Raw genomic sequence first — 20,366 nt, forward strand, 5'->3', positions numbered from 1 at the left:
TGTATTATCTTACTTAAGGGAGGATCCTATGCCTGATATCTCATGAAGGGATCCTGCCTTCCAAACATTTCTCACGTTTGCCTCAGAGTAAAGTGCTTGTGAAGTGCCCAGGGGAATAGATATTTCCATTGAGCAGTATTTTTTGACTTATCAGGCTTACAAACAGCATGATTGTTTGCATGTTTGTTTTGCTGCTGCTTGCTAATAAAAGTATGTGCTTATAGCAAGAAAAGAAAAGTTAGTGAAGTTGGTAGCTAGTCCGAGGAAGCAAAACCCCAAACCCAGAGGATTAAATCTGTTCAGTTAGTTAATAAATACTTGCCAATCATTTTCTAAATGTTATTTGTATTTAACTGCATGTTATTCAAAATGTATTAAGGGATTTTGGTTACTTTTAAATTTTTGATAAGAATAAAGGCAATGATTATGAGTTAGTACATGCCTAGAAAATTTTTAACAAGATGCATCTTTTAAGAGTGTAAAACTAGTTTCAAAGTTATAACATTCTTATTTATATTTAAGGTTCTAGCATCTTGGACAGAGCTGTTATTGAACACAATTTATTGTCTGCAAGCAAATTATATAATAATATTACCTTTGAGGAACTTGGAGCCCTTTTAGAGATTCCTGCAGCTAAGGTATTTTCTTATTTCCAATACATAAAAGGAAGTTAAGAGACTAAATTATTGACATAAAGAGAAAATAAAATATATACAGTTGGACCTCCATATCTGCGGATACAAAATTTGTGGATATTTTGGAGGAATATTTTGGAGGGCCGACTGTATTCATTGTACTACTACATTTTATATAAGGGTCTTGAGCATCCATGGATTTTGGTATTCATGGGGGCTACTGGAACCAATCCCCCATGGATACCAAGAGACGACTGTAATTGATAAATATTGGCAGTTGCAACAAAAATATACATTAAAAGCCTAAGGTAAATGGAAATAAATTATTTGAATGTCAAAATAGTACTGTAATGGAATTTTCTTTGATTTGGTTTTTTTTTTAAGTTGTATTTTATGGTAAAGTGACCTAGAATGGAAATCTTAAAGGGGTTCCAGGTTATGATACCCATTTTATAAGAATATCTTTGTTTAGTATCTGTTTAAATCCACTTCATAGTGGTTTCTGATTTTTAACTAACATTTGATCTATGCCTTAATTCTTTTTTCTGCCCTAGATTGACTCAAAGTTTAAAAAGTTCATCTCTTTGAGAGAATGACTATGGTAATACTCTGGGCTATTCTATTGTAACTTCTGTGCTTGATTTAACTTAAGAAGTTGACTGAGTTATTAGGGAGTTAATTTTATTCTTAATCGTGGTAACGTTTGGTTGGCTATGTATAAATTCCCAAAAAGTACCGGTCGTATGTAGAGGGTATTTCACGTAACATCTATAAAACATTCTCTTAATTTTAAGTAACAGTAAAAGCAAGCAATCAACCTTACTTTTACCTAACTTGTACAACTTTTTTTTTTTAACATCTTTATTGGAGTATAATTGCTTTATATTGTTGTGTTAGATTCTGCTGTATAACAAAGTGAATCAGCTATATGTATACATATATCCCCATATCTCCTCCCTCTTGCGTCTCCCTCCCACCCTCCCTATCCCACCCCTCTAGGTGGTCACAAAGCACCGAGCTGAACTCCCTGTGCTATGCGGCTGCTTCCCGCTAGCTATCTATTTTACATTTGGTAGTGTATATATGTACATGCCACTCTTTCACTTTGTCCCAGCTTACCCTTCCCCCTCCCTGTGTCCTCAAGTCCATTCTCTACGTCTGCATCATTATTCCTGTCCTGCCCCTAGGTTCTTCAGAACAATTTTTTTTTAGATTCCATATATATGTGTTAGCATACAGTATTTGTTTTTCTCTTTCTGACTTACTTCACTCTGTATGACAGACTCCAAGTCCATCCACCTCACTACAAAACTTGTAGAGCTTAGAGTCATGTAGTTATGGTCACATCCCCTTTTATCTGTTACTGAAATTTAAATTTAGTATTTTCTAATACAATTCCTTTACGTGTACACATTCAACACACAGTAAAGGACGTGGAACAATTTCGGAACCAAGGCTTCAGTTACCATTAAAAGGTGCTTTCTTCTTAGGCTTTGACATATTGATCCCTTGCTGAGACTAAGGGAAGTGAATATATTTTTAACAATAAATGCTAGTCACAGTCTGTTCAAGAGTGATTTAGGGTTGATTGTGAAGATGGTCAGAGTTACTAAAATGACTGTCACAACCCAGTTTACTAAACAGACAGTAAACATGAAGTATTTCTTTAGGAATTAGGTAGAGGACCTTTTGCTCCCCTTTAATGGTCTTTTAAATCCTTTCGTTTCCCTTTTAAATTTGAACATTATTCCTCCTTTCAATATTTTCTTCAAAAATATTACTGTCTTAGAGAGTTTTGGGGGTGATAAATACTGTGAAAATTGAAATGAAATAAAATAAGAAAAGCTAGGGATTTTTTTGAGATGTGGATCCCAGTGAGAGGAAAAATTGTTAGTTTGATTTTGAGCAGAGAGAAAAGTTGGTTAGAAGGCTAGATTCTTGCTTAAAATCTTACAACAAGAAAAACAGATCCCAATTAACTTAAAATAATGGATTGTACCCAGAAAGAATTGGGGGGATATAACAGGCAGATTTACAGGATTTATTCTTGTAATGATTGGCAGATGAACAAATACGTAAAGTTTAGTGACGGGTAGCTAAACCAAGAGCTTTCAGTTCTCTTGGTGAGAATATGTGAATAACTAGAAATGATAATTAAAGTGTCTAAGAATTTATTGTTTTTTTTTAACAGGCAGAAAAGATAGCATCGCAAATGATAACAGAAGGACGTATGAATGGATTTATTGATCAGATTGATGGAATAGTTCATTTTGAAAGTAAGAAGTTTTGCTTGTTTATATCATAATGAAATGGCAGTGAAGTGTTGTATATTTGTGATTAAAACATGTTGAGCAATTTCCTTTGACCCAGAATCTTACTACTGGAATGAGCTTATTTCCCAAAGAAATAATTTAAAATAATTTTTATGAACTTATATTCATGAATCTAATTAATGCAGCATTTTCTATGCCGTGGAAAAATTTGAAATTGGAATTGTTATGTTAGTTCACTCATTTACTCACCAAACATTTATTGACCACATACCGTGTATTGGGCATGTAGAAATGACAGTTGCATTTCCTGTTTAGCAGCTCACTAAACTGATGAAGACAGACAGGTAAGTAGATCTCTTGTCTTTCTCATTGTCTAATACCTCCTCAGCCCTTCTTCCCACCTCATTTATGCCCTGGACCTTACCCAGAACCATTCCACTTGTACAGTTTTAATTTGAAGTATCCCACTCTGACCATGACCTTTTCCCAGCCTTTCTAGTGGTCTTTCTCAGGTACTTCTACCTCACCTCTTCCTTGACTGCATTGGAGCCTCTGGTCTATTTGCTTTCACTTTCTTTCAGTCAGCTCAGCCCTTTTTTAACCTTTACTCTTCTTCCTATCCAGCTTAGATTTCATGATTCATCGTGAATCATGAAATCAGGATTTCAATCATTTTCATGATTCAGTTACTTCTTTTACAGATGCCCCAGAACACTTGCCTGCGAACTTTTTGTTCCTGCTGTCCAGCAAAACTTCACCTTGAATGAACCCATTCTCCATCTTTTCCATGCCTGTACTTAAGTAACTAACTAACGTTGCTGGAGAAGAGTCAGAGCACCAGACAGATTGATACCACTACAAAATTCAAGGTCCTGAATTCTCGACGCTGCCTGGGATTCTTGATACTTTTCTCTAGTCCACTTTTTCCCTACTCTGCAATGACTATTTCAAATTTCATTTTCCTAAACCTCTGACTTTTCTCCTCCTTCACTCTCTGTTCAATATAGATCTAATTCTGTCTTTTTCTTCTTCCGTGTTTTATGGGAGATGGTTTCTATCTCTCTCTCCAGTTCTTCCTCTTGTACTTTGGATCCCTTCTCTGAACTCTGCCACTCCCTGCTCCAAAAGAAATCTTTTTTAGGAACCTGAGCTTAGCAATTATTTTGTCTATTTTCATCCTTTTCTTCTCTGTTGGCTTCTTTTTATCAATATTTAAACATGGTCAGGTCTCTTCCATTTTAACAAAAATCCTTTTATCTTTCAGGCTTCATCCTGACTTTTCCACATATTGAATAGGGTTGATCACTCACTCCTTTTTGAGTGCCCCCGCCCCTTCTTGACTTCTGTCATCTCCTTCACCCTGTTCTCCTGTTTTTCCTCCTATTTCTCCAGGTATTCTTCCCAGTTGTCTTTGTAGATTCTATAGTGCTTTAAATTTAAATATTGGGGTTGCTTGGGACATACTCCTCGGCCTTTTTCTCCTCTACTGTTACCCTAGGTAATCTCACCTATTCCCATTGATTCAGTTACCATCTCTATGCAGACAGCGCTTAGATTTCTAGTGTAAATCTCCCTTCTGAGTCCCAGGTTCAGCGGCTCTAATTGATTAATAGGTGTTTCCCACCTGATTGCTTCGTGGGCTTCTCAGAATGAATATACCCAGAACTGAATTCACTATCTCCTCCACTGCCTGCCTCCCAAAACAGCCAGCCAGCCAGAAACTACACTGTTCGCTTTCTCCAGCATTCCTTATCCTTGACCCCTTCTCTTCTTCACTGCCCAGAATCCTTCGAATTTTACCTTGTAGTGTATCTGGAATCCATGTACTTTTCTTCATTTCTTACTGTCACCAGCCTGTTCTGAACCCCTGAAACCCCTTCTGGGCTTAAGAAATAGCCTTTTAGCTTTTTTTCTCACATCTACAATAGCTCCTTTCTAGTCCAGTTGCCCTAGTAGAGCCAGAGGGATTGTGATCTTTTAAAAATGTGAACAAACAGAAAAAAGAAATAAAAACCAAATTATTAAATGTGACTCTCTTCCTTGACATGCTGATGAATGGCTTCCCCATTGCTTGTAGAGTAAGATTCTACAAAGTCTCCAAAAGGTCCTGCATGATCCTTTATGGTTTTCTCTTTCCAATCCAGCTCACAGGACTTTTTGTTTTTTCCAGCATTGTAAATTCTTTCCCACTTGAAACATTCCAAAATAGTCATCCCTCTCCACAAGCAGCCTCTCCAGCCATCTTCTGTTTGTCCCCATGTCTTAGTTTGAACAATGTTAATCAATAATGATTTTCCTGACTTCCCAGGTTAGGTATGGCTTTAAGTCATACATGCTTGTCACCCTGAATTTCTGAATTTGTCTAAATGTCTGTTTCTGTTAACCAAGCTCAGCTTCCTAGTGATAGATATTAAGTGTCTCTTGTTCTCCATGGTATATTCAACATCTTTTCCAGTGCCCTGCACGTTGTAAGTGGGAAATAAATAATTATTGAATGAGCAAACACAGTGTATGATGAAGAGTATAGCAGAAGCGTCACAAAGTAAACACAATTTAAATTAACGTATACCAACTTGATAGAATATGGGATATTTTACTTTCTAATTTTCTTAGATTTAAAAACTACAATGGTAAATCTGCTCATAATAAGAAGTAAAACATTACAAGGATGAATAAAGGAAGAGTCCGTAATGTCTTTCCACTTTCACCTGCATTCTTCTGATCCCAGCTGCCTGGCATAACTAATGTCAGTCTAAAGTCTCGTGTGCCTTTCTACATGCTTATATAGATAAGTAAAAACATGTAGAGATTTTTTAAAGTGGCATTATACTTTAAAGTACATAGTGTTCTATGAAGTGTTTTTTGTTTTTTGTTTGTTTGTTTGTTTGGGGGGTTTTTTGGCCACACTGCTTGGCACGTGGAACTTCCCCGACCAGGGATCTAGCCCATGCCCCCTGCAGTGGAAGCTCAGAGTCTTAGCCACTGGACCACCAGGGAAGTCCCAAAGTGGTTTTTTTTTTTTTTAAGTTAATGTACCGTGAATATATTTGCAAGTCACTAGATATAAATCTAATTTATTTGTTTTAATAGCTGCATAGTATTTCGTGGAGTTCAACTATTCACCTGTTGATGGACATTCAGGTGGTTTCCTTGTGCGTATCTTTATATACTGGGACACTTAGTTCTATAGAACAGAGTCTCAGAAGTTGCATACTTTGCATCAAAGGATATACATATTTTGATTCTTAATAGCTACTGCCAGTTTGCTTTCCAGAAAGGTGTAGCCATTTACACTTCCACCAGTATGAGAGAATGAATCTTTAAGATCTGGATATTCTTCTTCTTTTTATCTTTTGCCAATTGTTGAGGGGAAAATACTCTGTTATTGTTTTATTGTGCATTTCCTTGGCACTAGTGAAGTTTAATATCTTTCCATGTATTGGCCATTAGTATTTCCTTTTCTGTGAATTCATGTTAGTTTTTCTTGTCTATTTCCTTCATTCCCCCTCCACACCTTTCCTATCTGTTACAGATATTTTTCTCTTTCTGTCAGTTGTGTTTCTGTAACGCAATGCATGCCATAAACACATTTAAAAGCTCTTTTGCAGCCAAATATGTCCATTTTTAATTTTATGGCTTTTGTGTTTTCTGTATTGATTAGGAAAGTCTCCCTCCCACCTAGAGGGGTGGGATAGGGAGGGTGGGAGGGAGACGCAAGAGGGAGGGGATATGGGGATATATGTATAGCTGATTCACTTTGTTATAAAGCAGAAACTAACACACCATTGTAAAGCAATTATACTCCAATAAAGATGTTAAAAAAAAAAGAAAGTCTCCCTCATTTTGGGATAAAATTAATATTTTCCTAAAATTTCTTCTAATATTTTATTTATTGTTTTATATTTAGAAATTTAATCTGTCTGCAGTTCATTTTTGTGTATAATTTTAAGGCATGGTCTAGTTATTTTTTTTAAGATGGATTGCCAATTATGCAAATATCTTTTATTAAATAAAATATCCTTTCTGATCTTTGGCGTATATTAGGTTCCACATATATGTTCGGATCTATTTCTGTACTCTATTTGGTTCCATTGATCTGTAACAATATTAGGTAATAAATTTATAGTAAATTTTACTGTTAATAAAGGAATACCTATTCCTCCACTACTATTTTTTAATTGAGTTGAAGTTCACATAACATGAAATTAATCATTTAAAAGTGAAAAATTCAGTAACATTTAGTATGTTTACAGTGTTATGCAACCACCATCTCTACCTAGTTCCAGAACATTTTCATCTTCCCAAAAGGAAATCCCATGCCCCTTAAGCAATTGCTCCTCATACCTCTCTCCCCAACCCCTGGCAACCAATTTCTATTCTGTCTCTATGGATTTACCTGTTCTGGATATTTGATATGAATGAAACCATACAATATGTGACCTTTTAGCTTCTTTCACTGATCGTAGTGTTTTCAAGTTTCACTTTCCCCAGTTGGTGGCAGTGTCTTACGAAGCAGTAGACATTGGTGAGGGAACAGGTGGCCTCAGTGAAGTTGTCTGTCTGACTGCTGCAGTTGAGGTGGTTTGGTTTTATTTTGTGTTTTTTGTTTTGTTTTGTTTATACTTTGTACTAGTGATTGGGGTACTTTTCTTAACTATTTTTTAATTAGCTTAATTTCATTAACTAAGATTTTTGGAGTAAACTTTTAAAAATCAATGTTACTGTATTTATCTTCTAACTCAACATTCACTGTGGTTGCAAAGGAGTAATTTCAACTTTGTACATTATTCCTTTTTTCTTTAGCACGAGAAGCCCTGCCAACATGGGACAAACAGATCCAATCGCTTTGTTTCCAAGTGAATAACCTTTTGGAGAAAATCAGTCAGACAGCACCAGAATGGACAGCACAAGCCATGGAAGCCCAGATGGCTCAGTGAATCCTTGCAGACCTTGTGTGCACATTACATCTTTTTCCATGTTGTACAGATTAATTTCACTATCTCTCAAAAGCATTTGCATCATGACCTTACATATTTCAATCCCTTTTATGCTGGATTCAATTTAAAGAAGACATTATTAGAGCAGGAAGTACAAGCATTTAAAAATATGTAGTTCCCATTTATTCAGGGTCTCTGTATCAGGCTAACTCAGATGTTTTGAAAGCTTTTTCTTTAAACAGAGTAAGTGAAGTATCTGTGGCTAAAAAGTTTGGGATTTGTGATAACTTTGTAGTTATGTAAAACTTAAGTGCTTTGTGCCTCTCCACATGTGGTTATCTAATAAATGGAGAAGTGAGCCAAATAAAAGTAGTACTTTGTTTTTAATTAGTGAACAGTGTTTTGTTCCTTTTTCCTTTCAATTAAGCAGACACTTATTTATACCATATGCAAGAAATGCAAAGATAAGCCAAAAAGCCTGTTCTCCAGGCATTCACAGAGTCACAGAGCTAAGAGTCAATATATGAAATACTTGTAGTTGTACCAAGTACTAGAGTACATAGGCAGGAGCTTTTCACTTAGCAGAGAGAGATCAGGGAAGACTCCTCAGGATTATTTCAGCCTTGCTTTATAGTGAAAACAGGGAAGAACTTTTAAAAAAGAGTTTGGGAGCTTCCTTGGTGGAGCAGTGGTTGAGAGTCCATCTGCCGATGCAGGGGATGCAGGTTCGTGCCCTGGTCTGGGAGGATCCCACATGCCGCGAAGAGGCTGGGCCTGTGAGCCATGGCCGCTGAGCCTGCGCGTCCGGAGCCTGTGCTCCGCAACGGGAGAGGCCACAACCGTGAGAGGCCCACGTACCACAAAAAAAATAAATAAATAAAAATAATAAAAAATAAAAGAGTTTGTAGGCAATTACCAGTTTCAGCTCCAGCATATAAGGAGCTGAAGTCATCACTCCATCCTCACAGCAAGACATATCCCACAACATGCAAGGACAGATGGATAATGTAAGCAGACAGATTGAAATTTCAGAACTATAAAATTTTAAAAAATATAGTTGATATGCTAAGAGAGGATGGAGAAAATGGAATCATAAGAAAAAGGCTGAACAGGCAGAAAAATCAATGCCTTTTATTAGATCTGAAGGAGAATTGAGGTCATAGGGCAAACCACCACTCCCAAACTGGAGAAACAGCCAGATAGAATCACATTAGAGATCAGCTTACCAGGAGCAGACCTGCTTGGGCCAGTAACTGATATGAACAGTGAAATGGTAACTTTGACAAGTTACTGGATGCTAACTGGCTTGACAGTTAAAAACCCCACTCTTAGGAGAACCTCCACACTTTATAGGATTTATCCCCAGGAACCCCACCAAGTTCTCATGATTAAGATCAGGGATCCCCTTGTGTTTCAGAGGAGGAGAAGATAACTATTTTGAAATACACCCATATCATTTTCCATGACAAAGTCCTGCCCTCTGAAGGAAATTACTCTACCAGAGCCTTATCTCACCTGAGGAAAAGCAAGTTAGACAATCTCAGCCCCCTTTAGCCTTCTTATATCATGGGAGAAGAGAAAAAAATGTCTAAGAAATACTTCTGAAAATCACAGCCCAGGGACCCAGGCCAAATAAAAGACAGAGATATAAGATTATTGAATGCTTCCCGAATACCCTACCACCATGACAACAGAGTTCCAGTGTAGTATCTGTGCAGTATGACTGAGAGCTCCAAGACAGACTCTTTAACAAAGAATTCTTAGGGAAAAAACACAACAGGGAAGAAGACAAAACAACAAGGAAAACAGAGGAAACAAGCCTCTGCCACTTAGAGCTACAGAAAATGTTAAGTACTGCCTAGCTCCTATCTAGATTAACATAAAACCTTCTACTAAAAGACTAATTGCCTCAGTTCCTATTTCCTGATACATCATGTCTGGCCTCCAACCAAAAAGTTACAAAGGGTGATCAAAGGCAAGAAAAAGCACAATTTGAAGAGACAAATCAAGCATGAGAGCCAGACTCAGATATGGCAGGGATGTTGAAATTCTCAGAACAGAATAGAAATTTAAAACAGCTATGTTTAATTTGCTAACGGCTCTCATGGAAAAAGTAGACAACATGCAAGGACAGGTGGGTAATGTAAGCAGACAAATTGAAGTTTCGGAACTGTAAAATTTTTAAAAATATAGTTGATAGCTAAGAGGATGGAGAAAATGTAATCATAAACTGCTCAGTTAAAATCAGAGCATCAACAATAGAGTGTCAAAATACATGTGGCCAAAACTGATAGAACTGCAAGAAGAAGTAGGCGAGGCCACTACTATATTTGGAGACTTCAATACCCGTCTATCAGCAATGGACAGATTCAGCAGGCAGAAAAGTAGTAAGGACATAGTTGAACTCAACAGCACCATCAATCAATTGGATCTAATTGTTATTTCTAAACCACTTCATCCAACAACAGCAGAGTACACTCAAGCTCACATAGAACATTCATGAAGGTAGACCACATCTTGGGCCATAAAACACACCTTAACAAGTTAAAAAAAAAATAGATATCCTAAAATGTATGCTTTTAGACCACAGTGAAATGAAACTGAAAATCAATAACAGAAAGATACCTGGAAATTCCCTCAAAACTTGGAAATTAAACAACATGCTTCAGGACTTCCCTGGTGGTCCAGTGGTAAAGAATCTGCCTTCCAATGCAGGGGACGTGGGTTTGATCCTTGGTCAGGGAACTAAGATCCCACATGCTGTGGGGCAGCTAAGCCCATGTGCCTCAACTAGAGAGTCCGCATGCCACAAACTACAGAGCCCACAAACCCTGGAGCCTGTGTGCCACAACTTGAGAGATGCCTGTGAGCCACAGTGAAGAGCCCTCGTGCCGCAACGAAAGATCCTCCATACCGCAACAAATATCCCACATGCTGCAACTAAGACCTGACACAGCCAATAAATAAAAAATAAACAAAATACTTCTAAATAACATATGGATTAAAGAAGAAATCTCGGGCTTCCCTGGTGGTGCAGTGTTTGAGAGTCCGCCTGCCGATGCAGGGGACGCGGGTTCATGCCCCGGTCTGGCAAGATGCCGTGGAGTGGCTAGGTCCATGAGCCATGGCCGCTGGGCCTGCGCATCCGGAGCCTGTGCTCCGCAACGGGAGAGGCCACAACAGTGAGAGGCCTGTGTACCGCAAAAAAAAAAAAAAAAAAAAAAAAAAAAAGAAAGAAATCTCAAGAGAAATTTAAAAATATTTTGAACTAAATGAAAATGAAAATACAACTTATCAAAATTTGTGGGTTGCAGTGAAAGCAGTGCATATCTTAGGAAAGAATAAAGATCCAAGGTCAATAATTTAAGCTTCCACATTAGGAAACTAGAAAAAAAGCAAATTAAATCCAAAGTAAGAAGAAGGGAAGAAATAATAAAAATTATAATAGAGTGTAAATCAGTGAAACTTGAAAACAGGAAGTTGATAAAGAAAATCAATGAAACCAGTCTGGTTCTTTGACAAGATCAATAGAATTGGTAACTCTAGCCAGACTAAGATAAAAAGAGAAGGCAAATTACTAATATCAGGAATGAAGGGGGCCATCACTACAGATCCTATGAAGAATAGAAGGATATTTAAGGAATAATATGAACAACTCTGTGCTGACAGATTTGATAACCTAGATGAAATGGACCAATTTCTTTGAGAGACATAATTACCAAAAACCTCACAAGAAGAAATAATCTAAATAGGCCTATATCTATTAAAAATTTTTAATCAATAATTAATAACCTTCCATGACAGAAAGCACCAGGCCCAGATGGGTTTACTGGTGAATTCTATGAAACATATAAGGAAGAAATCACACCAACTCTCTATAATCTCTTTCAGAAAATAGAAGCAGAGAACATTTCTTAATCCATTCTATGAGGCAAGCATCACCCTTCCACCAAAAGCAGATAAAGACATTACAAGAAAGGAAAACTGCAGTCCAATATCTATCATGAACATAGATGCAAAAATTCTTAACAAAATATTGGCGAATCAAGTCCAGCAGTACAGAGAAAGAAGTATACACCATGACCAAGTGGGATTTATTCCAGGTGTGTAAATTGGCTCAACATCCAAAAATCAGTTAATGTAATCCATCACATCTAAAAGCTAAAGAAGAAAAATCATTTGATCACATCAATAGGTACAGAAAAATCATTTTACAAAATCCAACACCTACTCATGATAAAAACTTTCAGCAAACTAGGAATACAGGGGGAACTTCCTCAATTTAATAAGGAACGTGTACAAAAAACCTATAGCTAACATCATAATGGTGAGAAACTAGATTGCTAGATTCTTTCCCCCTAAGATCAGGAACAAAGTGAAGTTGTTTGCTCTCACCACACTTTTTTTTTTTTTGGCCTTACCTCATGACTTTTCAGATCTTAATTCCCCAACCCACACCCTTGGCAGTGAAAGTGTGGAGTCCTAACCACTGGGAATTCCCTCACCACTCCTATTAAACTTTGTACTGGAAGTCCTAGGTAATGCAATAACTCCAGAAAAGGAAATTAAACTTTAAATACAGACTGGGAAGGAAGAAATAAAACTATATTCAAAGTTGACATGATTATGTAGAAAATCCCAAGGAATCAAAAACAAAAAAAAATTTCCAGCAACTAATAAGCAGTTATAGCAAAGTTGCTGGATACAAGGTTAATATACAAAAGTCAGTTTCTTTCCTATATATATAACAATGAAGAGCTGGAATTTGAAATTTGAAAAAAGTATGTGTGTTCAAAGTAGGGAAAATAGGGAATTTGTAGAGTGAAAAAATAGTGGGAGAATAGGCTAACGAGGTAGATTAAGGTTATATTGTGAAGCACCAGGCAAATTTTTTTAGGATGTTTACAGTTTACTCATGGCAAGCTGTGTATAGGATGGACTGGAGAGAAGGCAATGGGAGCTGGAGTTACTAGAGGCAGAGACACTAATTCAGGAGCTATGAATGTGAGTCTCCAAAGACATAATTAGGGCTTGGAATACATCCATGGCAGTGCAGACAAAGAAGAGAGGACAGATTAATTCATTCAATAAGTGATTTCAGTATGTATCTACTAGGTGTCAGGCATTCTTCTAGGCACCACAGATACAGCAACAAACAAAATAGATCATCCATTGGGGGTATTAAGTGGAGTTTAAGTGACAGAAGTTGGTGTTGGATTAGATGTGAGAAGGGAGAATGGTATGCTGAGACAGTTCAGGTTTCACTGATATCTAGATTTCTCACCTTAAACAACTGAGTGGTAATATCTTTTGACCTGTTGTGTAGAGAAGGGGTAGGGCACATCCATATGGACTTGTTTAGTAGGCAGCTGAAGAGACATTCTGAAGATCAATAGTAAGGGAGAAACTAGGAATACAGTCTTCCTTGGTGTGTAGGGGCGTTTGAAGACACGGGACTAGAGGACTCTAAGAAGAACATGAGTTGTAAAAGGAGTGGACCCAGGAAAGAACATTGCAAAGTACCTACATCTATAAGGCAAGTAAAGAAGGGCAAAACACTCAAGTTTGTTGAATGCGTCTTAAGTTCCAGGTGCTTTTACATTTTATCTCACTGAAATTTCACAATATACTTATAGTGAAATATCTAATTATAGAAGATAGTTTTGCCTCCCTCAACCCCCCACCCCAACAAATGAAATGGACTCAGAAGTGTAGGAGGAGAACGAAAGGAAATTAGGAAGTGAGATTTTCATCAGGGTACAATGTTGCAGAGGATCAAACAGGTTGAGAAATGTGAAAAAATAGTTTCTTCATACATTTATGCATCAATATTTAACCAAAATTGAATCATATTGAATTGAATTTTTATTACTTGCTCTGATACTTCATATCCAAAAGAGAAAGAAAATCAATAACACAACAATGAAACCATCAGGTATGCAGTTGGGAAGCAGAGCATAGCGCATTGTTGCTTTGTCAGCATTGATAATGCTTATAGATTACGTGAAAAGGAGCAAAAGTGTTGGCTAAATGTACCATAAGTGTCTTAGAATAGTTGTCTGTAGCCGTTTTCTCTATCTCTTAAACTTCTTAGAGGAAAGAGAGCTGAGTAGCTGTGGACCGAAATCTCCTGTTAGGAAACCAAACTACGAGAACCAAATTATGAGATTGACCCCTGAAATTGACTAATGACGTAAGGACATTTTATTGAGAGCAAAGACGCATAAAGATTCATGTTAGTAAAATCTTTTATTTGGTTTATATTTTAAATGTAATACAAAATTTATAAGCCAGAAAATTTAATAGCAAGGAGAAACTAAGCTGGACCATTTAGAAAAACTAAGGGACAACACTCCTTTAAAATAAATCAAAGTTCAATTTTTTTTTACCCCATTGATTGTGATTAAACATACCAATCATATTTCAATTGCAAAAAGTGGAGAAGCACTCAAGCTGAAGAGGTGTAGAGCTGGTTTTAGTTGCTTCAGTAAGAGCTCTTCACGAGGTCAGGAGAGAGACCACAGGAGAAAGGAAAGAAAAAAAAGAGCTCTTCACCTATAAGGGACAGACAAAAAATAGGGTTAAATTTTCTCAATCTACTTTTTAAATTTTAATAAAGGTCTAATTTTAGAATCATTTTAGATTTACAGAAAAGTTGCAAAGATAGTACAGAGAGTTCCCATATAACTTGCACCAGTTCCCTTATTGGTTAACATCTTACTGTGTTAGGTTTGTGACCACGAACCAATGTTGATAGATTATTAATCAAATCCTATCCTTTATTTAGATTCCTCAGTTTTTACCTAATGTTCCTTTGCTGTTCCAGGATCCCATCTAGCTGGTGTATTACCTTTAGTCATCATGTTTCCTTAGGCTCCTCTAAACTGCAATAGTTTCTCAAACATTCCTTGTTTTTGATGATCTTGACACTTTTGAGGAGAATCTGCCTCAATTTTTGTATTTTGTACAATGGGTCTCAATTTTTGTTTGTCTAATGTTTTTCTCATGGTTAGACTGGAGTTGTGGGGTTTTGAGAGGAAAACCCTAGAGGTAAGGTGCCAATCTCATCACATCATTTTAGGGGTACGTGCTATCAACAGGACACCACTGATGATGTTAACTTTGATATTAACTGGCTGAGGTAGTTTTGTCAGGTTTTTCCACTGTGAAGTTAGTTTTTTCCCTCCTTTTCATACTATACATTTTGAAAGTTGCTATGCAAACCCACACTTAAGGGGTGGGGAATTATGCTCTATCTCCTTGGGGGAGGTGTACCTACATAAATTATTTAAAATTCTGTATTTCTGGGAGATTTGTCTATTCTCCCTTCCTTGTTTGTTTTTAACATTTTTATTGGCATATAATTGCTTTACAATGTTGTGTTAGTTTCTGCTATATAACAAAGTGAATCAGCTATATGTATACATATATCCGCATATCCCATCCCTCTTGAGCCTCCCTCCCACCCTCCCTATCCCACCCCTCTAGGTGGTCAAAAAACACCGAGCTGATCTCCCTGTGCTATGCAGCTGCTTCCCACTAGCTATCTATTTTACATTTGGTAGTGTATATATGTCCATGCCACTCTTTCACTTTGTCCCAGCTTACCCTTCCCCCTCCCCGTGTCCTCAAGTCCATTCTCTACCTCTGCATCTTTATTCCTGTCCTGTACCTAGGTTCATCAGAACCTTTTTTTTTCTGTCAGATTTCATATATATGTGTTAGCATATGGTATTTGTCTTTCTCTTTCTGACTTAATTCACTCTGTATGACAGACTCTAGGTCCATCCACCTCACTATAAATAACTCAAGTTCGTTTCTTTTTATGGCCAAGTAATATTCCATTGTATACATGTGCCACATCTTCTTTATCCATTCATCTCTTGATGGACATTTAGGTTGCTCCCATGTCCTGGCTATTACAAATAGTGTTGCAGTGAACACTGTGGTACATGACTCTTTTTATTAATTAATTAATTAATTAATTTATAGGCTGCATTGGGTCTTTGCTGCTGTGCATGGGCTCTCACTAAATGCAGCGAGCAGGGGCTACTCTTTGTTGCAGTGTGCATGCTTCTCACTGTGGTGGCTCCTCTTGTTATGGAGCATGGACTCTAGGCGCACAGGCTTCAGTAGTTGTGGCTCACGGGCTCTAGAACGCAGGCTCAGTAGTTGTGGCACATGGGCTTTGCTGCTCTGAGACATGTGTGATCTTCCCGGACCAAGGCTCAAACCTGTGTCTTCTGCATTGGCAGGCGGATTCTTAACCACTGCACCACCAGGGAAGCCCCATGCCTCCTTTTGAATTATGGTTTTCTCAGGGTATATGCCCAGTAGTGGGATTGCTGGGTTGTACGGTAGTTCTATTTTTAGTTTTTTGGAACCTCCATAATGTTCTCCATAGTGGCTGTATCAATTTACATTCCACCAACAGTGCAAGAGGGTTCCCATTTCTCCACACCCTCACCAACATTTATTGTTTGTAGATTTTTTGATGATGGCCATTCTGACCAGTGTGAGGTGATACCTCATTGTGGTTTTGATTTGCATTTCTCTAATGATTAGTGATATTGAGCATCCTTTCCTGTGTTTGTTGGCAATCTGTATATCTTCTTTGGAGAAAGGTCTATTTAAGCCTTCTGCCCATTTTTGGATTGGGTTATTTTTTTTTTGATATTGAGCTGCTTGTATATTTTGGAGATTAATGCTTTGTCTGTTGCTTCATTTGCAAATATTTTCTCCCATTCTGAATGCTGTCTTTTCGTCTTGTTTATGGTTTCCTTTGCTGTGCAAAAGGTTTTAAGTTTCATTAGGTCCCATTTGTTTTTTTTTTTTTTTTTATTTCCATTTCTCTAGGAGGTGGGTCAAAAAGGATCTTGCTGTGATTTATGTCATAGAGTGTCCTGCCTATGTTTTCCTCTAAGAGTTTAATAGTGTCTGGCCTTACATTTAGGTCTTTAATCCATTTTGAGTTTATTTTTGTATACAGTGTTAGGGAGTGTTCTAATTTCATTCTTTTACATGTAGCTATCCAGTTTTCCCAGAACCACTTATTGAAGAGGCTGTCTTTTCTCCATTGTATATTCTTGCCTCCTTTGTCTAAGATAAGGTGACCGTATGTGTGTGGGTTTAACTGTGTGCTTTCTATTCCATTCCATTGATCTATATTTCTGTTTTTGTGCCAGTACCATACTATCTTGATTACTGTAGCTTTGTAGTATAGTCCGAAGTCAGGGAGCCTGATTCCTCCAGCTCCGTTTTTCTTTCTCAATATTGCTTTGGCTGTTCAGGGTCTTTTGTGTTTCCAAGCAAATTGTAAAAATTTTTGTTCTAGTTCTATGATAAATGCCATTGGTAGGGCTTCCCTGGTGGCACAGTGGTTCAGAGTCCGCCTGCCGATGCAGGGGACGCGGGTTCGTGCCCCCGGTCCGGGAAGATCCCACATGCCGCGGAGCGGCTGGGCCTGTGAGTCATGGCCGCTGAGCCGGCGCGTCCGGAGCCTGTGCTCCGCAACGGGAGAGGCCACAACAGTGAGAGGCCCGTGTACCGCAAAAAAAAAAAAATGCCATTGGTAGCTTGACAGGGATTGCACTGAATCTGTAGATTGCTTTGGGTAATAAATAATTTTAACAATGTTGATTCTTCCCCTCCAAGTACATGGTTTATCTCTCCGTCTGTATCGTCTTTAATTTCTTTCATCAGTGTCTTATAGTTTTCTGCATATGGTTCTTTTGTGTCCTTAGGAAGGTTTATTCCTAGGTATTTTATTCTTTTTGTTGCAGTGATAAATGGGATTGCTTCCTTAATTTCTCTTTCAGTTTTTTCATCATTAATGTATAGGAATGCCAGAGATTTCTGTACATTAATTTTGTATCCTGCTACTTTACCAAATTCATTGATTAGCTCTAGTAGTTTTCTGGTAGCATCTTTAGGATTCTCTATGTATAGTATCATGTCATCTGCAAACAGTGACAGCTTTACTTCTTCTTTTCCGATTTGGATTCCTTTTATTTCCTTTTCTTCTCTGATTGCTGTGGCTTCCAAAACTGTGTTGAATAAGACTGGTGAGAGTGGGCAACCTTGTCTTGTTCCTGATATTAGTGGAAATGCTTTCAGTTTTTCACCATTGAGGACGATGTTGGCTGTGGGTTTGTCATATATGGCCTTTATTATGTTGAGGAAATTTCCCTCTATGCCTACTTTCTGCAGGGTTTTTATCATAAATGGGTGTCGAATTTTGTCAAAAGCTTTCTCTGCATCTATTGAGATGATCATATGGTTTTTCTCCTTCAATTTGTTAATATGGTGTATCACGTTGATTCATTTGCATATATTGAAGAATCCTTGCATTCCTGGAATAAACCCCACTTGATCATGGTGTATGATCCGTTTAATGTGCTGTTGGATTCTGCTTGCTAGTATTTTATTGAGGATTTTTGCATCTATGTTCATCAGTGATATTGGCCTGTAGTTTTCTTTCTTTGTGACATCCTTGTCTGGTTTTGGTATCAGGGTGATGGTGGCCTCGTAGAAGGAGTTTGGGAGTGTTCCTCCCTTTGCTATATTTTGGAAGAGTTTGAGAAGGATAGGTGATAGCTCTTCTCTAAATGTTTGATAGAATTCGCCTGTGAAGCCATCTGGTCCTGGGCTTTTGCTTGTTGGAAGATTTTTAATCACAGTTTCAATTTCAGTGCTTGTGATTGGTCTGTTCATATTTTCTATTTCTTCCTGATTCAGTCTTGGCAGGTTGTGCCTTTCTAAGAATTTGTCCATTTCTTCCAGGTTGTCCATTTTATTGGCATAGAGTTGCTTGTAGTAATCTCTCATGATCTTTTGTATTTCTGCAGTGTCAGTTGTTACTTCTCCTTTTTCCTTTCTAATTCTATTGATTTGAATCTTCTCCCTTTTTTTCTTGATGAGTCTGGCTAATGGTTTATCAATTTTGTTTATCCTTTCAAAGAACCAGCTTTTAGTTTTATTGATCTTTGCTATCATTTCCTTCATTTCTTTTTCATTTATTTCTGATCTGATTTTTATGATTTCTTTCCTTCTGCTAACTTTGGGGTTTTTTGTTCTTTCTCTAATTGCTTTAGGTGCAAGGTTAGGTTGTTTATTCGAGATGTTTCCTGTTTCTTAAGGTAGGATTGTATTGTTATAAACTTCCCTCTTAGAACTGCTTTTGCTGCATCCCATAGATTTTGAGTCGTCGTGTCTCCATTGTCATTTGTTTCTAGGTATTTTTTGATTTCCTCTTTGATTTCTTCAGTGATCACTTCATTATTAAGTAGTGTATTGTTTAGCCTCCATGTGTTTGTAGTTTTTACAGATCTTTTCCTGTAATTGATATCAAGTCTCATGGCGTTGTGGTCAGAAAAGATACTTGATACAATTTCAATTTTCCTAAATTTACCAAGGCTTGATTTGTGACCCAAGATATGATCTATCCTGGAGAATGTTCCATGAGCACTTGAGAAAAATGTGTATTCTGTTGTTTTTGGATGGAATGTCCTATAAATATCAATTAAGTCCATTTGGTTAATGTATCATTTAAAGCTTGTGTTTCCTTATTTATTTTCATTTTGGATGATCTGTCCATTGGTGAAAGTGGGGTGTTAAAGTCCCCTACTATGAATGTGTTACTGTCGATTTCCCCTTTTATGGCTGTCAGTATTTGCCTTATGTATTGAGGTGCTCCTATGTTGGGTGCATAAATATTTACAATTGTTATATCTTCTTCTTGGATCGATCCCTTGATCATTCTGTAGTGTCCTTCTTTGTCTCTTCTAATAGTCTTTGCTTTAAAGTCTATTTTGTCTGATATGAGAATTGCTACTCCAGCTTTCTTTTGGTTTCCATTTGCATGAAATACCTTTTTCCATCCCCTTACTTTCAGTCTGTATGTGTCTCTAGGCCTGAAGTGGGTCTCTTGTAGACAGCAAATATATGCGTCTTGTTTTTGTATCCATTCGGCCAATCTGTGTCTTTTGATGGGAGCATTTAGTCCATTTACATTTAAGGTAATTATCGATATGTGTGTTCCCATTCCTATTTTCTTAATTGTTTTGGGTTCGATATTGTAGGTCTTTTCCTTCTTTTGTGTTTCTTGCCTAGAGAAGTTCCTTTAGCAGTTGTTGTAGAGCTGGTTTGGTGGTGCTGAACTCTCTCAGCTTTTGCTTGTCTGTAAAGGTTTTAATTTCTCCATCAAATCTGAATGAGATCCTTGCTGGGTAGAGTAATCTTGGTTGCAGGTTTTTCTCCTTCAACACTTTCAATATGTCCTGCCACTCCCTTCTGGCTTGCAGAGTTTCTGCTGAAAGATCAGCTGTTAACCTTATGGGGATTCCCTTGTGTGTTATTTGTTGTTTTTCCCTTGCTGCTTTTAATATGTTTTCTTTGTATTTAATTTTTGACAGTTTGATTAATATGTGTCTTGACGTATTTCTCCTTGTGTTTATCCTGTATGGGACTCTCTGTGCTTCCTGGACTTGATTAACTATTTCCTTTCCCATATTAGGAAAGTT

General features: G+C 37.4%; 2 protein-coding genes across 3 annotated transcripts in view; one reads left to right on the forward strand and one right to left on the reverse strand.

The window, feature by feature from the left end:
* COPS4 (COP9 signalosome subunit 4) overlaps positions 1-8,232 on the forward strand; it is a 35,586-nt gene extending 27,354 nt beyond the window's left edge. The window contains exons 8-10 of one of the 2 annotated variants that reach the window (XM_067736400.1): positions 523-638; positions 2,827-2,911; positions 7,712-8,232. In XM_067736400.1, coding sequence (XP_067592501.1) covers positions 523-638; positions 2,827-2,911; positions 7,712-7,845 — 335 coding nt within the window. In that variant the 3' untranslated portion in view covers positions 7,846-8,232. The remainder of the gene's footprint in view (positions 1-522; positions 639-2,826; positions 2,912-7,711) is intronic. The other variant, XM_067736401.1, reaches the window with a different exon arrangement.
* A 5,843-nt stretch (positions 8,233-14,075) lies between these two features.
* The window catches only part of PLAC8 (placenta associated 8), a 36,288-nt gene continuing 29,997 nt past the window's right edge, over positions 14,076-20,366 (reverse strand). The window contains exon 5 of the mRNA XM_067734731.1: positions 14,076-14,400. The gene's annotated coding sequence lies outside the window, so the exon portion shown is untranslated. The remainder of the gene's footprint in view (positions 14,401-20,366) is intronic.

Source organism: Pseudorca crassidens, chromosome 4 (assembly GCF_039906515.1).
Source record: "Pseudorca crassidens isolate mPseCra1 chromosome 4, mPseCra1.hap1, whole genome shotgun sequence".
NCBI lineage: Eukaryota > Metazoa > Chordata > Mammalia > Artiodactyla > Delphinidae > Pseudorca > Pseudorca crassidens.